Raw genomic sequence first — 10,471 nt, forward strand, 5'->3', positions numbered from 1 at the left:
TTCCTTCCATTCAAACTTGCTTAAACATGAAAAACATGGTACAACAACTTAGATCTAACCACTTTAAGCAATAAAGTTTGAGCCTTTGACACTTACAAAGGTCCAAAAACAATATGAAATGATGATAATGATGTTGTTTCCTTGCAAGTTCCACCAATAGAGCACCTTCTTCTCCTTCTTCTCTTCTTCTTCAAGCCAACAAATGCTCCAAAAGGCCAAGAATCACCAAGAAAATTAGGACTAGGATTTTTCTGAGGAAAAAAGGTGTTGGAGGCTGGTAATAAACCCTAAAAATGACTTATATGGGCTTAAATATGAAGGAAATCCTAAAAGATAATAGGCTTGGGCTGCACCAGTTCTCACGTCGTGAGATTGGTCCCGAAACACATTTCTCATATTAATTTACCCTTGTCACGTTGTGACCACTCAAATGGTCACGTGGCGACACTCCTCCTTTGACCAACTAAGGAGGATTCCAACTACCCTGCCTGAAAGATGGAAACCCTAAATAGTGTATGACTTACCAACAGACAGAACCATCTCATCGCATATCCATAAAGACTCTAATTCACAACCCGAACCAAACGAAGCCCTTCTGTTCCTGGATTATGTTGTTGACAACTGGAAGTCTGGAAAGACAGAATCCCTGACCTTTCATTGCTGTTGAACCCTTTACTTGAAGATAAGGGTGACTCCCAACACGAGTCTCAGTTATTGGTGTCATACCAACATCTAAGTCTCATCCTGCTAATCAACATTCACATTTCGATCTAACCGAGATCTCCCTTGCCTCGTACTACCTACCAATTAACTGAAGTACCAGATTTCTAACCAATTGATGTAGTTGATAGCCTCTCATACGACTGTTATTACGGCAAACTCCAGGCGTATGTTTAGCTTTATCACCTAAAGGTCTTAGTCTAATAAGCATCCGGGAGTCCGCTCAACATAAGATAAACAAGTGTTAGGTCGGACAGCCATGCCGAGGGTTGGACCCCAGAATAACTCTCTGATGCCTAAGTTAGATTGCAATTTTTAATGTTTCCTTAATGCTATAGACAGTGTTTTTTGCCTTACCTTGATCTCCCCCTAGACACCGTTACTCTAGGGTATTTATAGACCGATCGTTGTTAGAAAGGTTTATAGTCCTGCCCGATCCCTCATCTATTATCCGATTTATGGGCAGACACGTCTCTTTTCATTTCCTTATTATTTTATTTTTCCGTACCATCTCTTTTGCATGTTTCCTAGGATGTGGTTCTGATACTTGTGTATGATGTATTTGAATTTAGATTTGTTTGTGACAGGTTGTGATGTTTGTATCGCCGATCTGGTAAGTACCGGGTCGGTAATGGATTTTCTCTGACTACCGACAAAAGCTATCCTAGTCTGTTTGCCAACACAACCCCAACAGCCCTCCTGGAATGACATAACCGACCAACATACGAACATAAGATAGTCCACTTCGTTCTAGTTGAATGTTACCGGACTAGTCGTAGTCTTACATCACACTCGACAACCTTCCTCAATCCCATATATATATATATATATATATATATATATATATATATATATATATATATATATATATATATATATATATATATATATATATATATAAGAAAAACAAAAATATAAAAGTAAGGGTAAAATGGTCTTTTTAAATGGACTAAGGATGTACAATGCAATTTCTTTAAACCACAATGATGCATCTTGTCAAAATTTCAAAGGTTAGACTGAAAGTGCGAATCGGACCAAACCATAGGGACCAAAACTGTAATTTACTCTTAAATAATTATATTTTTTTTCTTCGTTTATTTCATAAACGGTCCCTGTGGTAGAAAAATAACGAAATTGCCCTTCAGTTAACAGATAAAAGATGAAGGTGTGAGCAATAAGGACCAAACATCAAAAGTTTTGAAACCATAGGTTGTGAGATTTTTTTAAACTTAGGGACTAAACTTCATATTTGGGGATACCATAAGGACCATTTATGAAGTTTTGTCTACATATTTTCATGAATATTCTCTCGATGATTAGAAGTTGTAAGTTTTTGATCGTTTCTCAAGTGATTTCCTGTTAAGATATTGCAAGATCCAATAGATATGAAGTTTAAAGGCTCAATCCAAGATCTAATGTTCCAAAGTCCAATTAAAAGTCCTAGATCGGTTCAGATCTATCAAGAAATTTGAAGAAATCCTAGAGGATAATTAGTTCAGATATATTTTCGACAAAACTGCAAATTTGGTCCATGTGGTATTCAAAAAACTTTGGATAAGGTCCAAAAAGTTTTCAACTTGCATGGAATGTCCAAAATCAAGGTTTTTCTGGGTTTTTGGTCCAAAAAAACTTAAAAAGACGGTTATACCCTTTTGATTTCTTTTTCCCTTTTTCTATAAGTATTTTAATGATATTTTCACTTAAAAAAAAGAAAAAAAAGAATTTTCCACCCCTAGCCCACCGTACTCTCTCTCTCTCTCTCTCTCTCTCTCTCTCTCTCTCTCTCTCTGGTTGAACTATCTGAGACCAAACATTAAACATGGCGAATTTTCTGATGATGAAGATAAAGTTATATGTGTCCTCTTTGCTAGGATTGGTAGCAGGTATACTTTCTCTTTCAAGATTTTGTATTAAGGGCGATTTTGTGGTATTTAGCACGCAAAAATGGAGATTTTTGTCAAGATCTCTCAGATGTGAATATATATGCAGAAATCTAGAAGTTTGAATAACTTAATATGCAGGTGGTCAATAATGACAGCACAGATACCAGGAAGAACAGACAATGATATCAAGAACTACTGAAACACAAAGCTGAAGAAGAAGATGATGAACAACTTAATCACCCTACCCGAACTTAGAAAACCTCTTCAACATCTTCAATGTTTCAGTTCTTCAACAAACTACAGCTACCCATCGCAATCGATTTTTCAAAATAGTAATATCAATGTTAATGCTCCATTATCATCATCAATATCATCGTCTCCATCATATTTATACAGTATAAATACTTCTAGCTACCATGACCAAACCTTATCTATCCCATCTAGCCCTAGAATTAATACTGCTAATCGTCAACATCCAGTTCTCCAATCACAAGGTCATGGATTTCTCGGTTTGGTTTCCACGGAGACTTACCAGCAGGAGGTAAAAGAAAGTTCTACCCTTGTCTTCTTTGGAGGTGATCAAGCTAGTTGCAGTTCTAATTCCGATGGGAGCTGCCATTATGAGTATCGTAGTACTGTTGGTGTATATGATCAACATCATAACAACTTGAGTGATTCTTACAAGGAATTTGGTGGGCATTATGATAAGGAAAAAGGGTATTATGAGGATTCTTCATTAGACTCCAGTCTTGAGGAGATCAAGCAGATGAGAGAGAAAGAGTCAAAGAGAGAGAGAGAGAGAGAGAGAGAGAGAGAGAGTACGGTGGGTGGGGGTGGGGGTGGAAAATTCTTTTTTTTTTTTTGTTTTTTTTTAAAGTCAAAATAACATTAAAAATACTTATAGAAAAAGGGAAAAAGAAATCAAAAGGGTATAACCGTCTTTTTAAGTTTTTTTGGACCAAAAACCCAGAAAAACTTTGGTTTTGGACCTTCCATGCAAGTTGAAAACTTTTTGACCCTATCCAAAGTTTTTTGAATACCACAGGGACCAAATTTACAGTTTTGTCTATATTTTCTCTATCATCCAATCTATATTCTCTCTTGAAAATTTGACTTTTACTGAAAATTCAAGCTGAGATTTTTTCAACAAAAGTAAAATGTAGATCAAATTAACGTGAATATATCTTTTTTATTTTTCTTCAACTAAAGGCTAAAGCTTCAATTTCTACCAAATACGATATGATTACTCAAGAATGGGTCATTAAATTTGATGGATACTCTTATTACAGAGAAACCACTTGTTATCTAATGATAATAGAGATGGTTGGCATTCTCTATATTTGGTACATATTAAACTTTACTATCAACAGTAATCTGAAAAAAGAAGAAGAAATAGAATGTGATGGAATTTGAGTCATACTCAATAACCTTTAACTATATGTGTCATTGTAAGTATATTTTTACAAAATTAAAGTTCTTTTTAGAAGGAATAATTAATGAGTTGACAATGGTAAGAACGCAAGAGTTATAGAAAACAGCAATATTTCTTTGTGAACACATCACGACTTATTAACTGGTCTGTCTACTTTCCCTTGTAATGATCTATTCTTATAAATTTAGAAAATTCGTTAAAATATATTTCTTTGCATATATCTATGAAAATCATAATAAAAGGTATGCGCTCCATGATAAAACTTATGTAATTTATCATTGCTGGTAGCTTTGTGAGCAATATCAATCATTATACTAAAACAAATCAATCAAGTTATATCTTATCGATAACATATAAAATTACAAAGAAAACATATGAATTTTTATGCTTAAACAAGTAAAGACTACAATGTCGCGTGTAAAAATACTTTACATATATAAAGCCAAATAAAGTACAACATCCTATTCACACAACCTAGTAATCCACAAACAAATAGACAAGTCACACCCGGCTTGTGAATTTATACGATGCATACGAAAGTGATGACAAGCCCCAACTATGATGAATAAGTTCAGCTTTAGAATCCGCACCCCCGGCCCCAATGGCCACATGCAACGGGTAAAAATGGTCGGGCCACGGGTGTGCCACCGTGGCATGTGGGGCCTTTTCTTTATACTCGTTAACATCTTCATATCTTCCTTCAATCAAAGCTTCCTTGAGCCACATGTCAAACTCGTGGGCCCAGGGTTGCACTGTGGGGGTGTTGCGTAGCATTTTGAGGTTGTGAGTGGTTGCACCTGAGCCCACTATTAGCACTCCTTCGTCTTTTAGGGGTGCTAAGGCTTTACCCATGTTGTAATGGTATGTGGCATCTTGGTTTGTTTGGACCGAGAGTTGGCATACAGGGATGTCAGCTTCTGGGTACATTAGCATTAGTGGGACCCACGCACCGTGGTCTAGCCCACGTTTTTTTTCTTGGTCGACCCGTTTGAAACCGGATGACATAAGGAGTTCTTTGACCCGGTTGGCGAGTTTTGGAGCTCCGGGTGCGGGGTACTTGAGCTGGTTTTTAAAGAAACAGAGTTAAATGCAAGTAAAAATAGCAATGTACTTTCATTAATTTTTTTTATTATAGCATAATACTACTTTTATTTCTTTATACTTAAACATTGTACTTTAGAAAGACCGAATGTATCCATATGCAATGCAATTTTCATTGCTACAACTAGACATATTTTTCAAAATATAATACGGTAATTGGCCAACAAATTTTGAATTACACAATTATGCTTTAATAAGAAAAAATAACAAGTACAATGTTGTAATAGAAAGAAAGGAAATAGGATATTAAAGTAAACAAATATACGAAACTATGTTGCTATCTTTTGAATTCAGCTACACTGAATAATATACTACATACACAAGTAAAAAGGAGGTAGGATGCTATAATATATAAATAAATGTAAAAATATGTGGCATAATTAAAGAATCTAAATTCACTCTAACAAGCAAGGGGTGTTTAGATCTATATTTTTAAAGAGATAATTATGACAAAGAATCATATATAATCAAAGAATCTAAATTCACCCCAACACGCAATGGGTGTTTTGTGTTTAGATCTATAAATTTTTAAGAGATTATTAAGACTTAAAAATCATATATTCAGTCGCATAATCAAAGAATCTAAATCATAGTCGGTTTATCTGAAGACCTAGAACAGTAGAACTAATCATTACTAATTTCTAATTGCTATAATTAGATTCCATCTGGTTTAATTTTTCATCTGGCAAGAAAGGCAATTCGTAAATCTTAACTATATTTAACCAAATAATCATTGAAATCAGATCCATCATTTCATAAAAAAACAGACTAACAACAGATTTGGGATGATTCGTGATTTCAACGAAATTTAGGTATTAATAAATAAAATCGATAAGAAAAAAGGAAGAAAGAATTGCGTACCTGATACATTTTTTTGGGAAAACCATAGAAATCGTAGATGGTGTCAGAAGGGCCATCGACGACGTTGACCGTTGGATACGTAGTCTCCCAGTGACCGGAGATTACAAGGATAGAAGAAGGTCGAGGAGCATTAGCAGGATACACTTTTTGCTGAAATGATTGAAGAAAATGCCTCGCCGGCATAGTTTCATCGATTGACAAAGTAGGGGATCCATGGGATATGTAAAACGTGTCTTGAATCTTCATGCCGTTCATCGTCGTCATCATCTTGATTATCAGAGGTGAAGAAATGGAATCGATGAAGGAATCAGTTGGATATGGATGTGATTATATAGAGATTGGCGTGTCTTCCACCTAACCAAAACCCCCACCGACCCTTCTGATCATTGCTTACGTGAGCACAACAACAACGTCAACACGATTTGTGATTTAATAACTTAATCTAACACATGAAGGATGTCAAATTGAAAACTGTGTCCCCGTCGACTCCTAAGATAATGTGAACTAGTAAAGTGGCCCCGCGTTCCGGGTGTTAGATGTTTCATTTATACCATCAACACCACCAAAACCTTTTTTTTTGTAAGAGCCAAGAGGATCGGAAGAGGATCCGTTATAGGGGTCCGTCTCCTTTGTATGTGTATGTATGCCCCAGTAGTAGACACAGAAGAACACGCTAAATCAGACTGAAATTCGATTTCTAGAGGTGGTAGCAAACACATTTTCTAGCAGTTGGGTTCTTGAGGAGCATGATTTTCATATGTAAACTCCACAGCATCTTTAGCTCTTCTTCTTTATTGCCTTCAAATCTGGTTCACTTCACACAATCTGTCACCTTACCTTCACCATCGGACACTGCATCTGCTGCGATAACAAACTGGTATATATATATATAAGAGTTAGAATAGGTAGATGCTGCAATGAAAAAGAACTTTATGACCTTCTGGAATCAGTAAGTAGATATATATAAGAGTTATAATAGGTAGATGCTGTAATGAAAAATATAGCAAAAACGTAAAACCCATTTCTTGTGCAGGTTGAATATAAATTTCAGGAAACCTTTGGAAAAAATCTAAACCTGAATAAGATTAACCATTTTGCGTGTCTGGGAAAAGATAAGAACTTTATGACCTTCTGGAATCAGTTTTTCCTGTAATGGATGATTAAAAAAAAAGTTTAGGTTGATTTTCTCATATCTTTTAAACATTATTTATCCAGATGGTATTAAAATATAACAAAAAAAATAATAAGGGTCTAAGGGTATGTATGTAATATGTAATATTCTAACCAGTAAAGACATAATTAAGAAGATCTTGCAAGAAAGCTTGTCATGAGTTCCCCCAATGTCATATTTCTCTGCAGTATCTGGCTATATGCATTGCTAATTTTTCAGCAATTCCTTGATCTTCCTCATTTAGCCCTGTTTCCATTCCTTCTAGAAGATCTTCAGCAACTCTTTTTGTTAATACAACTGGATGATCACATATTTTTTCAATATCTATTAAATGTAAATCATAAACATTAACTTTCACTAAAGGAAAAGTCCACCAAAAACTAAGACTGATGTTAATAGAACAAAAAAATTGCATTGTTGATCTCTCTTATGTGCAAAAGACAGAAATACCCTTCTCATAAAAGAGTACAATACCGTGAGAGCAGGTAAAGGTGAACCATCAAAGGCTGAAAGAACAATCTCACTGTTCAAAAAGCCTTCGTATAGTTGTCTCTGTAAATTAAAAAAGATAAAAAGAATGTAAGTTGAGTTTTTATAAAATAAAGAATATAAAAACAGTTAATGTAAGCACCTGACATTTGGATAATCTTAACCAATCAATAATCTCATTCTTTTTAGAAAGCTTGGCAGTGTTTGTAGCATCATTATCACGAAAAACTTCACTTTTCAAACGCCTGAGAAAATAGGGTTGAATGCAATTTCTTAAATCCTGTTTGTAAGTTTGGATAAATGTTATTTTTTTTATAGTTTTAATCATAGCAAAAGGTTATTGCCTTAATATTTATGAACTATTTTGTCATTTAGGGAAATATAACTAATAACCTGTGCAACAGCTGAACCAATGTGCTTATCTCTATCAGATGCATTTTGTCATTTCCACGTAGGGATTGTTGACTCATATTTTTCCTTAAAACTGAAAAGAAAATAGATATAAATAAGTAAATAACATAACAATAAGAAGAAAAAGAAAAAAAATGAAATCTTACCATTTCTTGTCTCTCAAAAGCTCTGGACAACAGAAGTTAAACAAAGCCCAAAGTTCCTGAATTATATAAGAACGATGATCAATAAAGTGGCTTTTAAAGCAATAAAAGTATAAACAGAAATCCATATAAATCTAACAGAGAAAAACACAATGGAATAGAATCCTATATTCCAAAGTGGTAATCCATGAGCTAAAACACATTCAATTAGATTACGTTGGACTAAGCTGCAATCCATGAGCTAAAACACATCCGTATCTACAGAAATCCATATAAATCTAATAGAGAAAAACACAATGGAATAGAATCCTATATTCCAAAGTGGTAATCCATGAGCTAAAACACATTCAATTAGATTACGTTGGACTAAGCTGTAATCCATGAGCTAAAACACATCCGTATCAACAGAGATCCATATAAATCTAATAGAGAAAAACACAATGGAATAGAATCCTGTATTCCAATTACTTGGTTGCCCAATTGACGCAATTGAATTGAGTCAATTCTGATAGAATCCGCCAAAATCCATATATGAAGGGATTTCATCATTTCTAGGAATGGAAGACGGAATTGAATTCCATTCTCCCAAATCAAATTGTCCTTACAAACCCTATACTTATTAAATGGTATTTTGGTCATTTAACAAATTATTCTACCCGCGATATCCAATCGAGAAAGTTTTGTCTAAAAAGAAACATAATCCATCAGAATAAACTATAGAAACAGTCCTTATGCTTTCTGACATGTTTAGTTCAAGATTCAAACCTTTTTTTTTTCAGTTTTGCTCCTTATTTCAAGATTCCATGGACCAAAACCGGAAAATGTTTCAATTTTAGACTGAACACGGTAAAAATAAGAAAGATTAGGGCCCATTTTTAGTAATTTACTCCAAGTATTACGTCATTTTCGGAAAAAAATCCAAATATTTTCTTACGAAATAGAAACTTATTTTTACAAATCCACTTGTATTCTTTAAATTTTTTGAATTTTGGAGAATTTCTTTTTTGGAATTTTTAAAAACTTATTTTTACAAATCCATTTGTACAGAAACAAATAAAAAAATACATACGGAATACACATAAAATTGTAAAAAAAATCAATGACTAATATAGCCTTGAAGGCATCAATTTGACAAAAACAATATATACAGCATCTTCAAAACATAATTATTATTTATTTTTCAAAAATAACACGATGAACCCTACCGTACCTAGTACAGGAGCGTAATAATATGTATTTTGGCTCAAGCAATTAATCAAACACCTAGTGTGCATAAAAAACAACTAATTTTGTGGCGGATAAAACAATTCAAATTGAAGGACCACCTATATATAAAACGGGTAATGATGGTTAAAGAAATAAGACTTACCTTTGAAATATGTCTAATACACACATGAACTGTGTTCCTTCTGTTTTGTCGAAGCCAAAATCGTAACGCAGGGTGCAATCTTATAATCCAAGCCCTTGTACTATTAGTCTTGAATTGGCGTTTTAGAACAAATATCATACACCACAATCCCCAATGAGAAGGTGTGGTAAAGGTGAAAGATTACTGGGCGAGTGAGTCGTTGACGGTGGTGCGTCGGTGGTGCCAATAGAGGAGGTCTCCTATAAACATCACACACAACAGATAATCGATGATGTTACACATATCCGGAACATTATGAATTTGTCGTAATGCCCTTCGGTCTAATGAATGCTCCTGCCGCATTCATGGACCTAATGAATCGAATCTGCCGACCATTTCTCGATAACTTCGTCATCGTTTTCATCGACGACATCCTCGTCTATTCTCGAAGCAAGGAAGAACACGGCCGACATCTCCGACAAATCCTGGAAACCCTGCGAACCGAAAAGTTGTACGCAAAACTCTCTAAGTGCGAGTTTTGGCTCCGAAGTGTGAACTTTTTGGGACACGTTGTTAGTCAGGAAGGAATTCATGTGGATCCTTCTAAGATCCAAGCCATCGAAGGATGGGCAATTCCAACAACACCCACGGAAATTCGCCAATTTCTAGGCCCCGCAGGCTACTACAGGAGATTCATTCAAAACTTCTCCAAAACCGCAAAACTACTTACCTCGCTTACGCAAAAGGGCGTACCCTTCGAATGGACGGACAAGCAAGAAGCTGCATTCCGACCCCTGAAGCAGGCACTCTGCAGTGCGCCGGTGCTATCGCTACCCGAAGGAACAAAAGACTTTATAGTTTACTGCGATGCGTCAAATCAGGGTTTAGGCTGCGTTCTCATGCAGCGGGGAA

At 35.2% G+C, this 10,471-nt stretch overlaps 1 protein-coding gene, 1 long non-coding RNA gene and 1 pseudogene across 2 annotated transcripts; 1 reads left to right on the forward strand and 2 right to left on the reverse strand.

Moving 5' to 3' along the window:
* Positions 1-1,651: 1,651 nt before the first annotated feature.
* On the forward strand, positions 1,652-4,016 carry LOC145112408 (uncharacterized; annotated as a pseudogene).
* A 378-nt stretch (positions 4,017-4,394) lies between these two features.
* On the reverse strand, positions 4,395-6,861 carry LIGB (catalytic LigB subunit of aromatic ring-opening dioxygenase family). Its single transcript, XM_079051696.1, has 2 exons — positions 5,998-6,861; positions 4,395-5,097 (listed from the first exon to the last, which is right to left on the reverse strand). The coding sequence occupies exons 1-2, from the start codon at positions 6,262-6,264 to the stop codon at positions 4,537-4,539; spliced, it is 828 nt and encodes a 275-aa protein (XP_078907822.1). The 5' UTR covers positions 6,265-6,861; the 3' UTR covers positions 4,395-4,536.
* Positions 6,862-7,395: 534 nt separating this feature from the next.
* Positions 7,396-9,806, reverse strand: LOC145117722 (uncharacterized). Its single transcript, XR_013712768.1, has 3 exons — positions 9,581-9,806; positions 8,215-8,270; positions 7,396-8,141 (listed from the first exon to the last, which is right to left on the reverse strand). It is a non-coding gene; the product is annotated as an uncharacterized LOC145117722 (long non-coding RNA).
* Between the last annotated feature and the right edge of the window lie 665 nt (positions 9,807-10,471).

Source organism: Lactuca virosa, chromosome 5 (assembly GCF_052849685.1).
Source record: "Lactuca virosa cultivar CGN04683 chromosome 5, Lactuca_virosa_CGN04683_v6, whole genome shotgun sequence".
Classification (NCBI taxonomy): domain Eukaryota; kingdom Viridiplantae; phylum Streptophyta; class Magnoliopsida; order Asterales; family Asteraceae; genus Lactuca; species Lactuca virosa.